The sequence below is a fragment of the Bufo gargarizans genome, chromosome 7 (genome assembly GCF_014858855.1).
Source record: "Bufo gargarizans isolate SCDJY-AF-19 chromosome 7, ASM1485885v1, whole genome shotgun sequence".
NCBI lineage: Eukaryota > Metazoa > Chordata > Amphibia > Anura > Bufonidae > Bufo > Bufo gargarizans.
In genome coordinates, this window is record NC_058086.1 from 183,230,318 (window position 1) to 183,253,873 (window position 23,556).

Consider the following 23,556-nt stretch of genomic DNA (forward strand, 5'->3'; position numbering starts at 1 on the left):
ATTGATGTATAAAATTAAACAAGCAACGAAGCACTGAAGCAAGTGATCCCAAATCTAGCAATAACATAGACAGGACAGGGAAGATGGAAACCTACGCTGTAGCAGTGCACATAAGACACAAAGTGGTCCAGCCTCTGTATCGCTGCATGCTCGGGATCCATTGATGCTGCTCCACGCTCTGCAGTCTGCCAAATGTCACCCTGCACTGGGTTACAACGAGCAGACCTCTCCTCTCAGCCTCGCCTCATTATGCTGGAGATGAGTGACAAATTAACCCCGGGCAGGTTTTACCCCCCGACTGCATACGCCGCACGCTCGCTCTATCACCACTCCTTAAAGTGCACCTGCCCCTAAATAAAAGCCGTATGGGGGTGGATCAGAGATCACAGGAATCAGAGGTGGGGAGGTAGGAGACACACAGATATACTGTATATATAGAGAGAGCAGCTCACACACCTATCTAACTCCTTGGGTTCCACGCATGGATTTTCAGGCATTTTGTTTGCATTTTACAGCCAGTTTTTACAGTTTTTTATGCCGCCAGATATTACTTCGAAGTCTATAGTTCTTTGTTAAATCCTCTATGTTGCTTGCTTTTTAAGGGCTCATGCACACGACCATATGCTTGGTCCACATCTAAAACGAGTCTTTTTAGAAGAAGAAAAGACGCCACTAAAATGTGCCTAGATATACAAAAATGTAGTCAAGAGCAGAGAACACAATAAAAAAACTATACTCCCCTATTACATTTCCCACCACATCTGCACCGCTCACGATCCGCTGATATCTACCTCCTGCAGCGATCATGGGCTGTACATCATTAATGTTACTGCTGTGCTGATCACAAGCCACAGTGGTGATGTGGCCACGTATGGCACATGACCACAGTATGTACAGTATGTACGGTACTTGGCCATGAGAACTGGTACGGTATCCCATATCCATGAGAATTGGTACGGAATCCCATATCCATGAGAACTGGTACGGTATCCCATATCCATGAGAACTGGTACGGTATCCCATATCCATGAGAACTGGTACGGCATCCCATATCCATGAGAACTGGTACGGTATCCCATATCCATGAGAACTGGTACGGCATCCCATATCCATGAGAACTGGTAGGGTATCCCATATCCATAAGAACTGGTACGGCATCCCATATCCATGAGAACTGGTACGGTATCCCATATCCATGAGAACTGGTATGGTATCCCATATCCATGAGAAGTGGTACGGCATCCCATATCCATGAGAACTGGTACGGCATCCCATATCCATGAGAACTGGTACGGTATCCCATATCCATGAGAACTGGTACGGTATCCCATATCCATGAGAACTGGTACGGCATCCCATATCCATGAGAACTGGTAGGGTATCCCATATCCATAAGAAATGGTACGGTATCCCATATCCATATGCATTACTGTCCCTCTAGTGTCGCTATGGTGTGAATGTGGGTGACCACTTACAATAAGCACCCATTAAACTAAATAATCGAATATCACTGTCAATTCTAATCTTCAAGTCACCAAGATTCATGTGACATATAGCCCTCTGCAAACTTGGGTTTTCCCATCTCCACACTGATGGCATATCGCTAGGATATGCTACAAATGTCAGATAGGTATGGACCCCACCTTTCATATCTCCAGAACAGGGTCCACAAAGCGAAGGGAGAGCAGACAAGCATTCACCACCATGGGAGTTCCAAAAATGGGTGAGTGCCGGCTTGGCTATATCCAGCAGTCCCATGGCGGTGAATGGAGAGGTGGCAAGTGTAGCATCCGAAGTCGCTTCGCTCATCTCTAATAGAAACTATTCAGTTTATTATTGTTCATTTTAGATTCTATTCACAGTCACAAAGCGAAGGCTGTCCATCACTGGTCCATCACTGATCAGGATCTCCCTCTGGACTCCCGGGCCTGGATTGAGCAGCAAAGCTTTTCCCACATAATTATACATCAATCTGCTTGTCTCTCCTGCAGATAGGATGACGTGTTCAACTCAACAGGTTCCCATCAGGAGGGGGATTAAAGGCCCACAGTAAAGCTCCCTCAACACTCAGGAACTGATAACTGGCTTCTTGAAAATTAGGGTTGACCCTCTTTCTAGATATGCACATTCTCATGCACTTTTAATGGTATCGGAAGCTTTGCTGATATCATTTTGCACATACTGACCATAAAATGAATGAAGACTAATAGATCATTTGCTTAAACCTATAGAAAAATACAATGGCAGCAAACTACTGGCTCCAGCACAGCTTCAAATTAGATGGTCTTCTCAACTTTGGGACCCTTGATTTACTCATTACTTGGGTTTTCTGGTAGTACACTAGTTTTAAGAATAAGGCCTCATGTACATGACCATGTCCAGATAATGGTCTGCGAACCAAGGATCCACATACAGATGCCTTCCGTGTGCACTTCCGTGTCTCCCTCTCATCAAAAGTAATGACTATTGTTGTCCGCAATGTGGACCTGAATAGGACAAGTTCTATAATTTGAGCAATAGACATACAGAAGGCACACCTATGAAAAATACGATCGTGTGTATGAGACCTAATGCCAAATGATCCAAACTAACTGTCTACCGGAGTCAGGGAAAACCTAAAAATATGACACACAAGACAATCAAACATATATAAAATATACACAAATATAGTAAAAAAAGACAGTCACCTGTAGTGCCACAGTGGAGTTCTTTGTAGGGTACTTTCCCACCAGTCCTTGTTCCTTGCGTTTCTTGAATTTCCTAAAGTAGTCCTGTATCAGGAAGGTGGCATAGAACTTCCCCACGGTTACCTCATCATCTAAATGAACAGACAAATCTTTCCCAAGTCAGCAACATTCACCATCACCCTGAACTCTAGCATCTGAAAAGAGATGTGATGGATGCAACAGATACCAAGCTGCACAGCTAAAGGCAGGGCAGACTAAACTAGCACAGAAGACCAGCAAGCAAGCGAGATGGGCCTGGATGGTGGAAGAGCCAGAGGAGACTTGTGACGGAGGTCCACCTAGACACTGTGTATCAGACAGCATGCTGGTGGTGAGGATTAGTAGAACCTTTTTAAGGTGTAAGGAGCAGAAAAGGAGTGAAATAGCAGCTCAATGTAACTCATCAACTCTTCTATAATTGATTGATTACATCTAGTAGTAAGGTCCATGCTGCTAATAGACTTCAATGGATGAAGACCACAAAGGATCTGCCTTCTACTGAGTCATGTCAACTATAGTCAAGGGACATTCATTTATTCATCAGCTAATGAGCTAGATTGTCTAGGAAATTAATATAGGGTCAGACTGGAGTTCCTTAGGGCCCCCCAGAAGAAATTGGGAAATTGTTCTTGGGTCCAACCCCCTATCATCACAAAAGTCTAATAGGTTTTGTATTAAAGAAATAGCCTCTAGTGACAAGTCATTAGCTCCTAATTCGATTTTCTCCTGGACCTTGGCTTTAGAGACTGGGCCCACTGGAGGATTCTCTGATACTCTGGTGGGCCAGTCCAACCCTGATAGGATATCAGGTAAAGTTTATAGTGACCAAACAAAAATTTAGATATTTTCATAGAGAACTGGCTTAAGCTTCTCAATGTAGTGGGCATTTAAAGGAGTTTTCATCAGTAAGAGAGCTGGCCATACCATTCTTTCAGTAAGATAGCCATACCTGTCCTGACTCTTCCCCATGGCAGATGTCAAGGAAAAGAAGAATTGGGCAGTTGGATTTCAACATGTGTGAACCTTTTGTTCTCAATGGAGGTAGGTGGTATCTGCTAGCAGCTTACTCCACTCTCCCTACTGAGAACATATGACGAGCTGAGTGTGCACTTGTAGGGGGGTGTTGGAACAGATAGGTGTTTGGCCGATAGCTGTCTGAAATGTATGACAACTTTAAGGCCTCTTTCACACGGGCGTCTTATTTTTGGCCCGGATAAGAGGCGGGTGCGTTGCGGGAAAATCGGACAATATAGAGCATGCTGCGATTTTCACTCAACGCATAAGTGATGCGTGAAAATCACCGCTCATGTGCACAGCCCCATAGAAATGAATGAGTCGGTATTCAGTGCGGGTGCAATGCGTTCAACTCACGCATCGCATCCGCACGGAATACTCGCCCGTGTGAAAGGGGCCTAAGACAACCCTTTCCATATGCACTATGGGCCATGTTAAAGCCACAGAGTGTGATCATAGAGCCCTAATAATGTGTTGCTCTAGCTATGGCATACCCAGGAAACTGGCGTATAGTGGAAAATCTAAAACGGTTCCCTCACTGGCCTACATTTTCATTTTGGTGCAAGGACCTCTACAGATGTGTCACAATTATTAAGGGCTGTTTCACACGAGCGGATGCTGTGCGTGACATCCGCTCCGTGAATGACAGCCAAGACCCGATGCAGACTGCAGAAGCACGGAGCATTAACATGACTGATAATGCTCCGTGCCTCTCTGTGATCTCTTTACTACGAAATCACAGTGACAACTTTATCTCACTGTGATTTCGTAGTAAAGAGATCACAGAGAGGCACGGAGCATTATCAATCATGTTAGAACTCCGTGCTTCTGCAGTTCGCATCGGGTCTTGGCTGTCATTCACGGAGCGGATGTCACGGACGGCATCCGCTCGTGTGAAACAGCCCTTAGAGGCGTGCACCTCAAATTAATTGTGGGATATCTGGCGCCCACAGTGGATGCGCTTTGAGTCCTACGGGAGAAAAGCGCTTTACAAATGTTTTGTTGTTGTTGTTGTTGATTAATACTGGCGTGTAATATGTCGGTCTTAATACTTGTCCCACCTCATGTATATTAAAGGGGTTATCCAACGTCTCCAACAGCCCCCCCATGTGCCAGGCACTTCACAGGTAATATACTTACCCTGCTCCCCGCGCCGCTCCTGTTCCCCGCACCGCCGCTGTTGATTCTTTCTGTACACAGATAAAAACATCCGGTGTCGGGGGGAGCAGCCAATGGCAGGCGGAGACGGGAAAGAGCCTCCTTAGCATCGCGGGTGACACTAGGGAGCCTCGTCCCAGTCCCCGTCTGCCATTGGCTGCTCCCCCCCGACACCGGATGTTTTCATCCGTGTACAGGGAGAAGCAGCAGGGGACCAGGACGGCGTGGGGCAAGTATATTATCTGTGTTTTTGGTCTTATAATTAATTTTGATGTCCTATTTGGTCATTGGATACTATATCTAAGCGCATGTATACATACTGACTTTTTTGGATTGAGCTAGCCCTACAAGTCAGGATAAGGGAAGCATATGAAATCAGGTTGGCATATATATATGACTCTACAGGACCCATACATGCAGGCACATCTATCAGAGATACTGTATTCTGAAGCATGCATCTGTGTATATATTAATAAATGGAGGGGAATACAGCTGGCAAGAGGCAACACTAGTTCCATGCCACCACCCTAAAACAGAATTGCTTCAGAATATTCTCAGAGAAGAGTTGAAAGGAAAAAAAGAAAGGCTGCAGAAAAAGCTCAAGCACAGTAGTTACAACAAGAACAAAGCAGTTCCGTTATGCCATGCAAGCAGAAGGTCAACGACTCAAGAGACTACAGTAAGACAGAAACATCGGTTTTAAATGTGCAGTATCGATGGGTTTGGCCTGCTGTCTATCTGCCCCCAGATCTTCTTGGCCTTGGCGTATATGCATATCGGCATTCTCTTGGTTTCCAGTGGTTGCCACAGCCGGGGTGGAAAGTGGCTGCCCTAGTATAGTGCCAATGCTAATACTGCTTCTTGGATCATGCTGAAGAGCAGAGTGGCTGGCATGCTCCTCATTAAAAGAGACTGAGAATGTCACCTTCAAAGCGCTCAGCCTCCATCATCACTGGGACTGGGGTCCTCAAGTTGCTTCCGCACCTGAACATTCCTTAAAGACGCTTCAAGACTACAAAAGTAGAATAAGCTACAAATGACTAGTTCATAGGCATGCGGCTAGTTATATGAAGGGTGAGAGAGATGGATTCTGCACCTTTAAAACACCAGACAGTTAAAAAGATAGTAAGTACGTCTCAGGAAGGTAGGCTGGTGACAGGGGAGACCTCAGGCGGTGATTGCCACCATCAACGGGGTCATCAGCAATTTCCGCTGATGATGGGAGTCAATAACCTCAGTGGCTGCGGCTCCTCATCAGGTAGGTCGCATTGGTGCTTTCTCCATAAAGACATGGCAGAGTGTATGCTAAACTAGAGAAGCAAACCTCGGGGCAAAGCCTTGCATAATTTATTATTTTCTGATATGTTTTTTCATTCTGCATCTGCCTGTGGTCTAAGAATAAACCTTCTATCTCATGTACGTCGTCTCCAACATCTGAAGACCATTATTTTTAACTGCTAAGAAGCAGGTGAAACGCTGAGTGCCTGAAAGGTAAGTATACATGTAATATACAGTACATTATTCTCTCTGAGATGACCGCGCAAAACGGAGATGGTCCTCTTAAAGAGGAGACTAAAACACAAAGAAGGAGGAACCGAAATGTGTGAAAAATCTGGTCTAGATGGGGAGGGCGGTTGTTCTCAAAGAGGTGGTCTTTTGGAGAGGTTTCACTGTAGGTTATGTTGGTTATTTTTCACATAAAGGGTTTGGAGGCCACATAGGGTGTTCCTGCTCAGGTCCACCTCCCCCTCCCCCCAACAATGAGCAGTGGCTGCCGTGCTCTTGTATTAACATGCTCTGTTTGTAATTAGACAACTCCTTTACATCTTTACCAGGTGGGACCATACCGGTATCCTGTAGTATACATGCACTAGCACGGGATGTTGTAAATGGAGATGACTACGGGGTAACAACCTGGAGGGGTTAGGCCCCTTTCACACGGGCGAGATTTCCGCGGGGGTGCAATGAGGTGAACGCATTGCACCCGCACTGAATCCGGACCCATTCATTTCTATGGGGCTGTGCACAGGAGCGGTGATTTTCACGCATCACTTGTGCGTTGCGTGAAAATCGCAGCATGCTCCTCTTTGTGCGTTTTCCACGCAACGCAGGCCCCATAGAAGTGAATGGGGCTGCGTGAAAATTGCAAGCAAGTGCGGATGCAGTGCGATTTTCACGCACGGTTGCTAGGAGACGATCGGGATGGGGACCCGATCTTTATTATTTTCCCTTATAACATGGTTATAAGGGAAAATAATAGCATTCTTAATACAAAATGCATAGTACAATAGCGCTGGAGGGGTTAAAAAATAAAAATGTAACTCAACTTAATCCACTTGCTCGCGCAGCCCGACTTCTCTTCTGTCTTCATCTTTGCTGTGCACAGGAAAAGGACCTGTGGTGACGTCACTGCGGTCATCACATGGTCCGTCACATGATCCATCACCATGGTAATGGGTCATGTGATGGACCATGTGATGAGCGCAGTGACGTCATCAAAGGTCCTATTCCTCAAAGAAGAAGACAGAAGAGAAACCGGGCTGCGCGAACAAGTGGATTAAGGTGAGTTAAATTATTATTATTATTTTTTTTAACCCCTCCAGCCCTATTGTACTATGCATTCTGTATTCAGAATGCTATTATTTTCCCTTCTAACCATGTTATAAGGGAAAATAATAAAATCTACACAACACCTAACCCAAGTCCGGGTTCGGGTCTGGGTACCAAACATGCCGAGTTTTCTCACACGCGTACAAAACGCATTACAATGTTTTGCACTCGCGCAGATAAATCGCGCATTTTCCTGCAACCCACCCGCATCTTATCCGGGCCAAAAACATGACGCCCGTGTGAAAGAGGCCTTAAGGGTGAAGAACTCACAGTCAGTGTACCCTTTAAGCTGCACAGAACCATGGCCGGCAGCTATTATGGTGCCCCCGCTCATAAGGTTTTCTTGTTCACTCACCGCCGCCCTGCTGCCCAATGGCAGTGCCCACACTTGTACCAGTGGTAACCGTAGCCGAGTTCGGATCCAAGTTTAAAGGGGTCTCCCACTTTAATAATCAAATACCGAAGTTATTCACCAAAGTTTCACGAATAACTGACTTCACCTCATGGGAGGCCGTACATTTTAATGTTGTACTGAGACGGATCTCCATACAGCATTATTCCGAAGTTTTGAGAGAAGTGACTTTGGATCTAGGATCCAAAGCTCGAGACGCTCATCACTAATAATTATATATGTACAGCTGATATAAGTTATACATCTTCCTGTATGAAGTGATATGGAGCATGCTGGTATAACCTGGGCACCCCCTGTATATAATTATATATGTACAGCTGATATAAGTTATACATCTTCCTGTATGAAGTGATATGGAGCATGCTGGTATAACCTGGGCACCCCCTGTATATAAATATATATGTACAGCTGATATAAGTTATACATCTTCCTGTATGAAGTGATATGGAGCATGCTGGTATAACCTGGGTACCCCCTGTATATAATTATATATGTACAGCTGGTATAAGTTATACATCTTCCTGTATGAAGTGATATGGAGCATGCTGGTATAACCTGGGCACCCCCTGTATATAATTATATATGTACAGCTGGTATAAGTTATACATCTTCCTGTATGAAGTGATATGGAGCATGCTGGTATAACCTGGGCACCCCCTGTATATAATTATATATGTAGAGCTGGTATAAGTTATACATCTTCCTGTATGAAGTGATATGGAGCATGCTGGTATAACCTGGGTATCGCCTGTATATAATTATATATGTACATCTGGTAGAAGTTATACATCTTGTATATAGTGATATGGACCATGCTGGTATAACCTGGGTAGTTCATGTATATAATTATATATGTACAGCTGGTATAAGTTATACATCTTCCTGTATGAAGTGATATGGAGCATGCTGGTATAACCTGGGTAGTTCATGTATATAATTATATATCTACAGCTGGAAGAAGTTATATATCTCCTTGTATATAGTGATATGGGCCATGCTGGTATAACCTGTTTGACCTCTGACTAAGAGTTGCCCAGCTCTAAGCCGCCCCTGCTCAGCAGCTGCCATGGCTTAGAGGGATCACTGCTTACAGCCCCTTAGAACCTCATTCCCTAGTTTAGCCCTTTGCCATTAGTGACCCAGGGGGTCCACATCTCCTGTTGGCCTTGTCACAACCGGAAAGCACCAAGGACCATAAAGGACCATGATGTTCCTTTAAAGGTGTTCTCCAGGTTTTTAATATTGATGACCTATCCTCAGGATAGATCATCAATATCAGATCGACGGGGGTCCGACACCCCCCACCGATCAGCTGTATGAAGGGAAGGCGCGCGCAGTGTGCATGTGCCATCTCCCATCTCTCTTCCTGCTCTTTGCCATAGACATAGCAGCAGCAGCAAGTGAGTCGGGAGACAGCACAAGCACATTGCGTGAGCTTTCCCTTCATACAGCCGATCGCCGAGGGGTCGGTCTGATATTGATGACCTATCCTGAAATAAGTCATCAATATGAAAAAAGCCCGGAGAACCCCTTTAAGGAAGTGGAACTACAGCCATCTGTTTGTGACTGACAGGTGACGACTCCCTATTGAGAACACATCTAAATCCGCAATGTCCCCTGTCACTCAGCGCAGCTGTGGATCACTGTGAAGAAGACACACAAAAGCACAAAACATATTCAATCATTATCAAAGCACTGGTCAATAATAACATCCATAGTGAGAAAAAGAACAATTCACATGAAATAATGTCTACAGCACGTACAGCATAAAGTACATTTAAGAACATGATTTCCCTAGATCTGATTTCCTGCAGACAATATGACATCATTAGGACAATTTGTGTGGACTTCATGACTATCGATCATATATGGTGAGGATCCTTCTGGTTTACATCATCATATACAGGAAGCAGATGGTAACGAGGAAGCCTACTTGTCAAAATAAATCCTCATCTATAACTGGGGGTCTCCTTCCCATGGGCAGCTAGGTACCTACAATGTCAATTATTTTTCTAATGTAAAAACAATACATTATGGTTAGTGCAATTATTAAGATGCCTGTAATGTGAGTAAAGAGGCAAGCCTAGGCAATCATAGACACTGTGATGTTCTAGTTGGCCTTGGCGCTAGAATACGCCCTAGATTTGCACATGGCAATGGAGCTAAAACTGGATTCACATCTGCGGCCGAGGTCCCAGCAAAAAACTGGACAAACAGTAAACTCTGGCAGAAAGAAGAAACCCATCAGATCCCAGTATAGTCAATGGGATCCAGAAGGTGCTGCTGGTGTCTGGGACATGCTGGACCTGGGGCGGCATCAGAACAGAAAAACTGCACAGTCTGCAGATGTGAACCTAGCCTGACCTAGCCTGACACATGTGAACCTAGCCTCCAGATGTGAACCTAGCCTGCAGATGTGAACCTAGCCTGACACATGTGAACCTAGCCTGCAGATGTGAACCTAGCCTGCAGATGTGAACCTAGCCTGCAGATGTGAACCTAGCCTGACACATGTGAACCTAGCCTGACACATGTGAACCTAGCCTGACACATGTGAACCTAGCCTGCAGATGTGAACCTAGCCTGACACATGTGAACATAGCCTGACACATGTGAACCTAGCCTGACACATGTGAACCTAGCCTGACACATGTGAACCTAGCCTGACACAGGAACCCAGCTGAAAGGGAAACCACATGGTGGAGAGAGAGCAGAATATCTGGAGTTAGGCCTCTTTCACACTGGCGTGTGCGGCCCGCAAAATGCGGGCCGCAATACACGGCCGCTGTTCCATGGGTCCGCAAATCCGGAGATGCAGAATGGTGCGGAACGGAACCACGGAACGGAACCCTACGGAAGCACTACGGAGTGCTTCCGTGGGGTTTCGTCCCGTACTTCCGTTCCGCAAAAAAATAGAACATGTCCTATCTTTTTGCGCAATGGCCGGATCGCGGACACATTCAAGTGAATGGGTCCGCGATCCGCTGCAGCTGCCCCACGGACTGTGCTCGTGCATTGCGGCCCGCAGCACCACCATGGGCCGCACACGCCAGTGTGAAAGAGGCCTTACTCTGTGGTTACCCCCATATACATTCTGCTTTGCAGGGTCTTTCCCCCTTATCCACCTACATTTTGTCCTAGACTCAATCACTGGACCTTCCTTTATAACTGTATTTATCTCTATGATCAGTCCCACTCATATCTATCTCTGTCTGTATATCTATCTATCTATTATCTATCATCTACTGTTTATTTCATATCTCTATCTATTTCATGTCTATCAGTGTATTGATCAATCGATCTATCATCTACTATTTATTTCATATCTATCTATCTATTTCATGTCTATCAATCGATCTATCTATTATCTATCTAATATCTATCTATCTATCTATCTATCTATTATCTATCTATCTATCTATCAATCTGTGTATCTATTGTATCGTCCGTATCATTTCTATCTAGCTGTAGATATTTCTTTAACAGAAAGTTCTATGCTGTAAATTTCTACAAAAGCAAGTTTTGTGATTGACACTGCAAGTAAGAAATGGATGGAACGATGGGGGTTGGAGTACCCCACAGGCACATTGTCTGCCATCTATGAAGAAAAGTTACGGAATACAGAAGGTCAGCATGATAATCCGATGTGATCCAATCCTGCAATTACAGTGAAAAGGACCCCGCAAGCAGAATTTCTAAACTCAATAAAGATGGGGGTAATACAGAGTCAATCAGAATGCTAGATCACTAACATATCATTTTCTCTTTTTACTACTCCGCACAGAATTTCCATGCTCAGCTGGAGTTCCCCTTTAAACAATGGACTCTCCTTTGAACACCATCTTCAGCCATTCACATATATCTGATTAGCTTTGCAATCCTGATGCGTTATTCATCTTGTCCTGTATAATACTATAGTCTATCATTCACAAGCATCTCAGTTTCTCTCCTAGAAATCCTGCCAACAAGCTTGCTGATTGTTTCCAGTAGGAACCTGAATTGATAATGCGGCTCTGGACGGTATTCCTGTCTATGGCAGAGCACTAGAAGTACTGCCATAGAGTTACAAAGTGAATCACATGTTATGTGGATTGTATCTATAGATCAGCAGTAAAGGAGGTTCAGAGGTGACCACCCCGACCACTAATCCACCCTGTACTAAGTGTTTGGAGAACTACAAAAACTTTCTGATAACTTTGCATGAACTTATTTCATAAGAGGGAAATGCTGATCTGATGCTAGTGAGAAGACCCAGTGTTGTATATGATGATATTCCTTATAGTGTGGTTCTGGTACCAGGTCACAACAGGCGTGGGACCCGTGCAATGCAACAACAGTGTGTGCCAGGTGTGAGGATTTCGAGTTTTACACTGACCGCCTGCAGGGGGCACTACTTGGTCCAGAAGCTTCATACTTGTCTTCTTCCATATCTTCTTGATGACGGCTCGGAGTTCCTCATTGGCTTGTTCTAGATTACCTGCAGGATGGGACAAGACACTTAGAGAAGATACATCTAGATCATGGGGACGTGGCATGATTAAAGGGGGATACATGTCTAATCACCGGGACCCCACTATCACTAGAATTGGGGCCCGGAGCCCACCATTCCTCCTCACTGCACATCAGCACTGAGAAGAAGATTGAATGGAGCGGAGGTCATTTATATGTCCTGCCGTTCTCTTCAACATCTATGGGGCTGACCGACATATTGGAGTGCTGTCCTCTGCTGTTTCGGTCTGTACCATAGACTTTGTACAGAGTGGCAGAGTGCAAGTGTGACCACTGCCCTATTCGAGCCCTTACTGACTGTGTCATGCAGCGAGGAGGAACTGAGGGGCGTGGGACCACATGGGCTCTGTGTGGTTTTGCGGCTCAGTTCTATTCAAAATGAATTTGGCTGAGTTGCAATACCAAAAACAACCTATGGACAGGAGTGGCGCTGTTTCTGGAAGAAAGCTGTCATGTTCTTCTAATCTCATACAACTCCCTTTATGGAAGCTGCAAGATTTAGTCTACAAATAAGGACTCATGCACATGACCGTTGTTTTGGTCTGCCTCCGAGCCGCAGTTTTTGCAGCTTGGATGTGGATCCATTCACTTTAATAGGGGTGCGTTGCTCCGTTCCGTGGTCCGCAAAAAATATAACCTGTCCTATTCTTGTCCGTTTTGCGGACAAGAATAGGCAGTTATATCAATGGCTGTCCATGCCATTCCGCAAATGGCGGAACGCACACGGACGCCATCCGTGTTTTGCGTATCCGCAATTTGCGGACCGCAAAACACACAACGGTCATGTGCATGAGGCCTTAGTAATAGGGACATTAGTGACACAAGTAGAACCAATCCAGAAAATATTTGACCTTCCTTCTGCCATGAAAACTATTCTATACTAAATAGATAGATATGAAATATATAATAGATAGATAGACAAATAATAGATAGATAGATATGAGATATATAATTCATATATAATAGATAGACAAATAGATAAAGAGATAAACAGAAAGATAGATAGATAGATAGATAGATAGATAGATAGATAACACTGACAAATTGAGGTTTAACACTGACAAATGTAAGGTTATGCAGATGGGAAGGAATAATGCAAGTCACCCGTACATACTAAATGGTAAAACGCTTGGTAACACTGACATGGAAAAGGATCTAGGAATTTTTATAAACAGCAAACTAAGCTGCAAAAACCAGTGTCAGGCAGCTGCTGCCAAGGCCAATAAGATAATGGGTTGCATCAAAAGGGGCATAGATGCCCGTGATGAGAACATAGTCCTACCACTTTACAAATCGCTAGTCAGACCACACATGGAGTACTGTGTACAGTTCTGGGCTCCTGTATACAAGGCAGACATAGCAGAGCTGGAGAGGGTCCAGAGGAGGGCAACTAAAGTAATAACTGGAATGGGGGGACTACAGTATCCTGAAAGGATATCAAAATTAGGGTTATTCACTTTAGAAAAAAGACGACTGAGGGGAGATCTAATTACTATGTATAAATATATCAGGGGTCAGTACAGAGATCTCTCCCATCAGCTATTTATACCCAGGACTGTGACGAGGGGACATCCTCTGCGTCTGGAGGAAAGAAGGTTTGTACACAAACATAGAAGAGGATTCTTTACGGTAAGAGCAGTGAGACTATGGAGCTCTCTGCCTGAGGAGGTGGTGATGGTGAGTACAATAAAGGAATTCAAGAGGGCCCTGGACGTATTTCTGGAGTGTAATAATATTACAGGCTATAGCTACTAGAGAGGGGTCGTTGATCCAGGGAGTTATTCTGATTGCCTGATTGGAGTCGGGAAGGAATTTTTTATTCCCCTAAAGTGTGGAAAATTAGCTTCTACCTCACAGGGTTTTTTTTTTGCCTTCCTCTGGATCAACTTGCAAAATGACAGGCCGAACTGGATGGACAAATGTCTTTTTTTAGCCTTATGTACTATGTTACTATGTAGATAGAAACACACACACCAACAGATAGATAATAGATAGATATGAGGTATATAATAGATAGATCATGTATACCACTTACCCTCAGTTTTGATTTTCAGGGCAGTTCTAACCAAAGCAAACAAGGTGGCATTAAACATGACGGTCCCATCACTATTCAGTGGCATATTCATGGCCACCAGTCTCTGGAGAAGGACACCACGTGTTACTATGTACCACAGATGGGTATGACAGGCATGAGATGAGGCCCGATATCCTGGAGAGGTGTACTGTATATCAGCTATATTCTCTTACCTTACAAGCCACTCTGTGAGGGCACAATTTCCCAAAGCCCAGAGGAGGCTGAATGCGGCGGAGCAGAGTGACCACGTCCAGGTGTTTAATTCTTCCCCTGCGTTATGAAAGTTAGATACGAGTCATACAACTACTTCTACCAGCGGGCGAGCCCAATCTGTCTCATCTACTAACTGGTCTCGTCACATGATCAGAATAAAGGCGCATTCACACACGCCGAGGAGAAGCCGATTGTCCTTCTCCACAGTTGGCTGCTTGTTCAGTGGAGGTGAATGTAAATGCAGCGCTCACCTCCACAGTATGGGCTGTATACATTACGCGATCAGGCAGAGGATTGTCGGGAAGGAAGCATGCCTTCCTGGAAATCATCTGCTCGTCAGTAAAGGAGACCGCTGCGATTACATGTATCTAATGCCGTCGCTCGTCCCCATTCTGACTTACTGTTTTCCGGCAGCGGATCGTGATCGCACAGCACAAAGTTATGATTTTTAAACTTGCTGAAAGACTGCATTTGCTCATTCATCAGGTAATTGGCGGAAGTATTATACAGGTAGGTCTTCACTAAGGAGCGTTCCTACGAAGACTTGTTAGCGATATGTGATTATAGAGCCACAGGCGCATTTGATAAGGTCACTTTAGTATTCTGTGTATTAGTAGGGACCTCGCCATATGTTTAGGTTATAGGCCTAAATTCTGATGACAGAATCCCTTTAAAGTGAATGGAGCTGAGCTGCGATACCAAGTACAGCCACTATCAAATGCATGGCGCTGTGCTTGGTGAGCAGAGAGAAGGCTGCGGTGCTCATGTCTCTTCAAACAGCTGATTGGAGGGGGTCCCAGAAAACCTCTTTAAGGATGGGGGCATTTGGACATCATGAGGAAGAGGACGACGACTCGGGAGCCAGAATGGAGAGCTGCTCTGTAGTGAAATACATGTGAACTCCAGCGTGTATCCAGAAGTAGCCTCCCTCAGTGATCACACCACATGGTTAATACGCACACAGGTCTATTAAACACACAAGGCACACAACGATTAAGTACAGAACAGAACTGACTTGGCTTCTGGATCATATTCAGACCATATTCTTTTAAATTCATCCAGGTGATGAGGACCCAGTATGGACCAATCGCGGGTCAGGTAGTCAAAGTTGTCCATGATGACGGCCACAAACAAGTTGATGATCTGTATGTGTTGAAAAAAGTTAGTGATTACATGGCATATCATATAGATCAGGCATTAGGTACAGAGGACCTGTCGATGGGTCCTATCATATAGGTCAGGCATTAGGTACATAGGACCTGTCGCTGGGTCCTATCACATAGATCAGGCATTAGGTACAGAGGACCTGTCGCTGGGTCCTATCACATAGATCAGGTATTAGGTACAGAGGACCTGTCGCTGGGTCCTATCATATAGATGAGGCATTAGGTACAGAGGACCTGTTGCTGGGTCCTATCATATAGATGAGGCATTAGGTACAGAGGACCTGTTGCTGGGTCCTATCATATAGATGAGGCATTAGGTACATAGGACCTGTCGCTGGGTCTTATAACATAGATCAGGCATTAGGTACAGAGGACCTGTCGCTGGGTCCTATCATATAGATCAGGCATTAGGTACAGAGGACCTGTCACTGGGTCCTATCACATAGATCAGGCATTAGGTACAGAGGACCTGTCGCTGGGTCCTATCATATAGATGAGGCATTAGGTACAGAGGACCTGTCGCTGGGTCCTCTGTCTACAGGAATATTCACTTACCAGGAATGCACACAGCATATAAAATGTGATGAAATAGACAATGGCAAAATTGCTCCCACATGTGTACTCCTCTCCAGTGCTGATATCTGAATCGGGGTCACAGAGCTTTCCTGGCAAGCATGCCAGCATGATGTCCTGCCAGGCCTCGCCCGTGGCACACCTTGAGGAGATGACGATACAAGTCATTGATTAAGGTTCATTCACTACTATGTACAGACCATGTATTCATGTATTTAGTAATACCATAGCTCTAATAACTACAGATACCTGAATAACAGCAGGACCGCTTGTGGAAAGGTCTGAAAATTGTTGTTCCTATTAATCTGGGTGTTATCCCTCATGGCAATTTTACCAAAAACCTGGAAAATACAATGTTTGATAAGCCTTCACATGCATATCAGAGCGCTCCACAAATGATAAGGCTATGGTACTGTACTTACCAGAATTTCCAGGATGCTTTTATTTAGAATTGTAATAGCAAAAGAGACTGCCTACCAATACGCATTGATTAATGTGGTTGTCTCATGAGAGACAACTCCTTCCACAAAGTGGCCGCTGGGGCGGTCAGCCGATCACAACAGGTCATGTTCCCAGAACCACTGGCAAACAGCTTTAGGCCTCTTTCAGACGAGTGTGTCCTAAGTGTGTGAGCATGATCCCCGGTTATGGACACTGCTCGTTTTGCAGGGTCGCACGGCGTTATACTGATTTATAATGCTGTGTGTCTCTGCATGACTTGTATCCACTGAATTACACTGACATAATGATGTCAGTATATTTGGTAGAAGTAAGGTCATGCAGAGACACACAGCGTTATAAATCAGTATAATGCCGTGCGCTCCTGGGAAACGAGCAGTGTCCATAACCGGGGATCACGTTCACACACAGAGCGTGATTTCCACATAGGACACGCTCATCAGAAACTAGCTTAATGCAGAAGGACTGAGACACCCAGACACACGGAGAGTCATCCTGGGTAATCAAGCTGCAAAAAAATGGCTGTGTAGTCCGAGTTGTAGAATACATTGTAACTACTGGTAGATCTGCGGTATAGTCACATGTGTGGCGGCACTGCCGGTTACCTTGTGTTACTGGCCATTATGACGTTATACTAATAACATTACCTGCATGCCAATCACAGCATAGATGAAAAACAGCATGGCGATAAGGAGGGCGACGTACGGTAAAGCCTGAGGGAAAAGATAGTGAAAAGATGATGCCAGCATGAATCTGTGCGTGCTCTGTTCTATGCAAACTAAAAAAGTCGTCCACCATATTCTAACAGGAGGTCTGATGGGAACAGTAAGGCTACGTTCACACCAGTCGGATACACTGTGGATTTGTTGTCAGGGATCTGTAGGCGGTAAATCCTCAGCGTATTACATTGCCAGCAAAGTGGATGAGATTTGAGTAAATCTTAGCAAATCCAGAGAGTAAATCGACCTGTACTGCACATTTTAAATCCACAGCATGGCAATTTACGCTGCAGGTTTCACCCTTTGCAAGGCGCAGGGTTAAATCTGTGGCAAATCGGAAACAAATTTGACAACAAATTGGCAGCAAAATCTGCTGGAAATCCGCCCTGTGTGTTTTTACCCTAAAGGCCCATTCACACTATATTTGAGTCCACATCCGTTCCGCAATTTTGACGAACGGATGCGAACCCATTCATTTCAATACTGCCGCAAAAGATACAGACAGCACACCGCAATTGCGGACAAGAATAGGCATTTCTATAATTCTGTCCGCTCTGTTCCGAAAAATGCGGAATACAGATAGCTGGAATCCCTGTTTTGCAGATCTGCAATTTGCGGACCGCAAAAACAGATACGGTTGTCTGAATAAGCCCTACGGCTACTTTCATACAGTCAGGCCTAGTTCACACTTCAGTGTTTGGTCAGTGATTTACATCAGCCATTTTCAGCCAAAACCGGATGTGGGTCAAAAACACAGCGTAGAGGTTTCCATTCTACCTTATCTATGGAGGCTCCAGTCCAGGTTTTGGTTTAACAATCACTGATGGAAATCACTGAAGTGTGAACCAGGCCTCATAATATGGATGCAATATCTGGATCCCAGCGGTTCTGCTGAAGCAAACTTTGATCTCCATAGCTTCCTATCCTGACCTGAATTCTGGTTCAGTAGGGCTGGGGGCGATCTACGTATTGAAGCAATAATCTAAATATTAAAAGGCACCCATATGATTGCCATCCAAAAGCAGCCTTAGGGCGGTCATACACATTCAACAGCTGTCGGCCAAACGAATGGCTTTCTCTCCCGGCTCCCACAGGCAAGTTCATGGTCGGCTTGGCCAAACGTGTATGTGCACTGAGAGGGGAGAAAGACGCTGTCAGACACTTCAGCCGGCAGCATATTTCCAGGGAGAACAAAAGGATTGGGCGAATAAATTCATTTTGCCTGACGGGGGGAGTCAGGAGCTCCCCACACTCTTTGGACTGTTCTCCAAATCCACCGTTCTTGGCGGGTTCGGTCGACAATAAAATAATGTGTATGGAGGCCTTAAAGGGGTTTTCCAAGATTTACGCCTCATGCAGACGTCCGTGGAACACGGTCCGTGAGATACCAGACTGGCATTGCAGGAGCGCATGGCATCATTGGTTGCTATGACGCCGTGCGCTCCTGCAATGCCAGTTCGGTATCTCACGGACTGTGTTCCACGGACGTCTGCATAACGCTTTAAATACTAATGACCTTTCCCCTGGACAGGTCATCAGTATCTGATCGGTGGAGGTCCAACACTCTATCCAGAGGACAGGTCATCAGTATCTGATCGGTGGAGGTCCAACACTCTATCCAGAGGACAGGTCATCAGTATCTGATCGGTGGAGGTCCGACACTCTATCCAGAGGACAGGTCATCAGTATCTGATCGGTGGAGGTCCGACACTCTATCCAGAGGACAGGTCATCAGTATCTGATCGGTGGAGGTCCGACACTCTATCCAGAGGACAGGTCATCAGTATCTGATGGGTGGAGGTCCGACACTCTATCCAGAGGACAGGTCATCAGTATCTGATCGGTGGAGGTCCGACACTCTATCCAGAGGACAGGTCATCAGTATCTGATCAGTGGAGGTCCAACACTCTATCCAGAGGACAGGTCATCAGTATCTGATCGGTGGAGGTCCAACACTCTATCCAGAGGACAGGTCATCAGTATCTGATCGGTGGAGGTCCGACACTCTATCCAGAGGACAGGTCATCAGTATCTGATCGGTGGAGGTCCGACACTTTATCCAGAGGACAGGTCATCAGTATCTGATCAGTGGAGGTCCGACACTCTATCCAGAGGACAGGTCATCAATATCTGATCGGTGGAGGTCCGACACTCTATCCAGAGGACAGGGCATCAGTATCTGATGGGTGGAGGTCCGACACTCTATCCAGAGGACAGGTCATCAGTATCTGATGGGTGGAGGTCCGACACTCTATCCAGAGGACAGGGCATCAGTATCTGATCGGTGGAGGTCCGACACTCTATCCAGAGGACAGGTCATCAGTATCTGATCGGTGGAGGTCCGACACTCTATCCAGAGGACAGGTCATCAGTATCTGATGGGTGGAGGTCCGACACTCTATCCAGAGGACAGGTCATCAGTATCTGATGGGTGGAGGTCCGACACTCTATCCAGAGGACAGGTCATCAGTATCTGATCGGTGGAGGTCCAACACTCTATCCAGAGGACAGGTCATCAGTATCTGATCAGTGGAGGTCCGACACTCTGTCCAGAGGACAGGTCAACAGTATCTGATCGGTGGAGGTCCAACACTCTATCCAGAGGACAGGTCATCAGTATCTGATCGGTGGAGGTCCAACACTCTATCCAGAGGACAGGTCATCAGTATCTGATGGGTGGAGGTCCGACACTCTATTCAGAGGACAGGTCATCAGTATCTGATTGGTGGAGGTCCGACACTCTATCCAGAGGACAGGTCATCAGTATCTGATGGGTGGAGGTCCGACACTCTATCCAGAGGACAGGTCATCAGTATCTGATCGGTGGAGATTCGACACTCTATCCAGAGGACAGGGCATCAGTATTCAAATCTCAGAAAACCCTTTTAAGAATTTATTAGGTCACTTAAGATTCACCAACAGCTTCTGACAACCAGAAATGAGACTGCACCATCACAAGTGGAGTACACTCAGGCCTGTTTCACTTGGGCGATATGGATTGTGTCGGGATCTGTTCAGGGAATAACTGATTTTGCACACAAGTTCAGTCAGTTTTTTTTTCTGGGATTGCAGCCAATCAGATTCCACTTTGAATTTTCCAAAGAAGCTCTGAAAAATGAAAGGTGGGATCTGGTTCTTACGGGCAACTAAGGCTACTTTCACATCTGCGTTTTTTTGCTGGATCAGTCATGGATCAGCAAAAAAGCTTCCTTTCAGATAATACAACCGGATGCATGCGTTATGACGGAAAGCCATTATCAGACTGTGTAGTGTCCATGATGGATCCAGCACGAAAACCACTGCAAGTCAATGGGCGCCAGATGCGTTTTCTCTTGTGTCCGAGAAAACGGATCTGGCACCACTGACTTACACTGTGAGTCATGACGGATCCTACTTGCTCCACATCCCATGACGCACTTAAAAACGCTGCTTGCAGCATGAGAACGCAACCAAATGGAATGGAATACATTCTGGTGCATTCTGTTCCGTTTTGTCCACATTGACAATGAATGGGGACAAAACTGAAGCGTTTTCCTCCGGTTTTGAGATCCTATGACGGATCATAATACCAGAAAGGAAAAACGCTGATGTGAAAGTAGCCTAAGCCGGTTTTCCTTTACACCAGTTTTGATAAATCTCCCCCAATGTGTCTACTGAACCACCTTGTCTATGCTTTCCGTGTAACCGGACCACAGATAAGTACCTACTACATACCTGAAAGGACTTTATGAATGTCCACAGCAACGTTCGGATCCCTTCGCCCCTGCTTAGAAGTTTCACAAGTCGCATGACTCTGAATAGTCGGAAGAAAGTGATTGAGATGCGGGCGCTGTCTTCTGAGCTCTGTAAGGCATTGGGTAAATCACATCACAGACACAGGGGCAGATACATAGTCCAGAACATAAAGCAGGAGGTGGCGGAACAATAATAAGACCATGTTGTAAATCTAGAACAGGCAACCCTTAAAGAGGACCCGTCCCCTCTCCTGACATGTCTATTTTGGTGCATTTTCATTCCCCATGTGGTAACAATTTTAGGGCGTCTATTGTCATGACTCTATGATGTACCATTCCTTTATTATTCCTGCTAAAAGTTATAAATGGATTACTAGCAGTTTGTAATGAAGGTCTAAATGGGTGTTACAAGTTACCAGGGGCATCCCTGCACAGTCGGACACTATCCAATCAGTGATGCCAGTGTGAGAGCTGGTAACACCCAGTTGGACCTTCATTACAAACTGCTAGCAATTCATTCATAACTTTTAGCAGGAATAATAAAGGAATGGCACATCATAGAGTAATAAGAATAGAAGCTCCAGAACTGTTATTACATGGGGGATGCAAGCAGTTACTAATACAGACATGTCAGGAGGGGGGACGGCTTCTCTTTAAAGAGGACCCATCAACATTCTTGACATGTCTGCTTTTTATTCCCCCCGGAAAAAAAAACTATTCTGGAGGAACTTTTCTCATACCTCTATACTGTGCCACTCCTCTGTTATTCCTCCTGAATATTTATAGGTAAATTGACAACTGGGCGTTACGCGGTGTGATAAGGACTGACTGGACAATGTCAGAGTGTGTAGGGGCACGCCCTCAATGGTAACACCCGGTGCTCAATTGTTTCATAAATGTGCAGGAGGAATAACAGAGGAATGGCATAACATAGAGCTGCAGAATTACTATACCATGGGAAATGCAGCTATTACCTAAAACAGACAGGTCAGGAGAGTCAACGGGCCTTCAGAATAAGTCCAGCTTTTTCTCCCAACCAGATGGGAGTTATAGTTCTGCAGCAGATGGGGTGGGAAAGAATATGTAATGCTCTATTGAGCGCTTCCATTCATTAAAGCGCAGCTTCATGGTGGCAGGCACGGCACTTACCGGGGGCACCCACTATGCTACACTAAAGCCGCATGCCAAGACAGACTTGTATTCCAGCTGCAGGGGCACACACATGCATTTCTCAGCCTAAATTCTCAATCAGCTGGAATGAAATGAATGCTATATACCGCGCTAATCCAAACCCTTCTGAGAAAACACAGCAAAACCAGGCAAGCGTCAGACAAAGAGAGGGTTAACAGAGGTCAAACCATTCCGGGGCCACTCTTCTTACCGCTGGGTCCCCGGTGGGGCCTTGTTCAGTTGGCATTGGCTTTAAGAAATATAATGAAAAATAATGAATATTTTTAAAAATGTGCCAGGAGGAAGAAGATAAAACACACTGGAGGTGGAGGCAGCAAGGTCTCATGAGCACAAGATCCTCCTGGGCTAGCACATGAGATGAATATAATTCCGGCAGTGTATGACGGTGGGAGATCTGTGATGTAATGGGGCTCCGCAAGAGCAGAGGTGGTCACATACTGGAACACTCTGCCCCTGGTAATATTCCTATAATATCCCTCATCTGGGTATATGGGAAAGTGCTATATTGCCCGAAATAACGGAAAGCCACTGATAATGACGTCCTAGATTAACAGCCCCGCGCTTTAGCGCTCTACAGCTTTGTCTATTCCTTTACAGCGATGCCGTAGAGCATCCATGAGAAGCTCAATGACCAAGCGGGTTATGCCACCATGTCGCCCTGTAGCCAATGAACCTGGGCATCAACGGGGCTCTGATGCCAATACATGATGGCACAGGCAGCAATTTTGTGAAAGCAATTTTCTAATGGCAAAAAAATATGACAAAAAGTCACAAAATTGTGGGAACGATTAGGCCCCATTCACACGACTGTATTTTTGCTCCACATCCGAGCAGAACCTCAAAAAAGATAGAAAATGTCCTATTATTGTCCATTTTGCGGGCAAGAATAGTCATTGTTACAAAGGGTTTGCAAAAATACGGATGCAACACGGACGTCATTGGTATTTTTTGTGGATTAGCATTTGCGGACCGTAAAAAATACATATGGTCATATTGAC

At 45.3% G+C, this 23,556-nt stretch overlaps 1 protein-coding gene across 5 annotated transcripts in view; it reads right to left on the reverse strand.

Annotated features, from left to right (window-relative positions):
• CACNA1D (calcium voltage-gated channel subunit alpha1 D) overlaps positions 1–23,556 on the reverse strand; it is a 312,213-nt gene that overhangs the window by 27,158 nt on the left and 261,499 nt on the right. For all 5 annotated transcript variants that reach the window (XM_044301155.1, XM_044301153.1, XM_044301156.1 and 2 more), the window contains 9 exons: positions 21,348–21,476; positions 17,562–17,627; positions 16,705–16,796; positions 16,438–16,597; positions 15,732–15,859; positions 14,677–14,773; positions 14,465–14,567; positions 12,296–12,397; positions 2,688–2,818 (listed from right to left, as the gene is read on the reverse strand). In XM_044301155.1, coding sequence (XP_044157090.1) covers positions 2,688–2,818; positions 12,296–12,397; positions 14,465–14,567; positions 14,677–14,773; positions 15,732–15,859; positions 16,438–16,597; positions 16,705–16,796; positions 17,562–17,627; positions 21,348–21,476 — 1,008 coding nt within the window. The remainder of the gene's footprint in view (positions 1–2,687; positions 2,819–12,295; positions 12,398–14,464; positions 14,568–14,676; positions 14,774–15,731; positions 15,860–16,437; positions 16,598–16,704; positions 16,797–17,561; positions 17,628–21,347; positions 21,477–23,556) is intronic.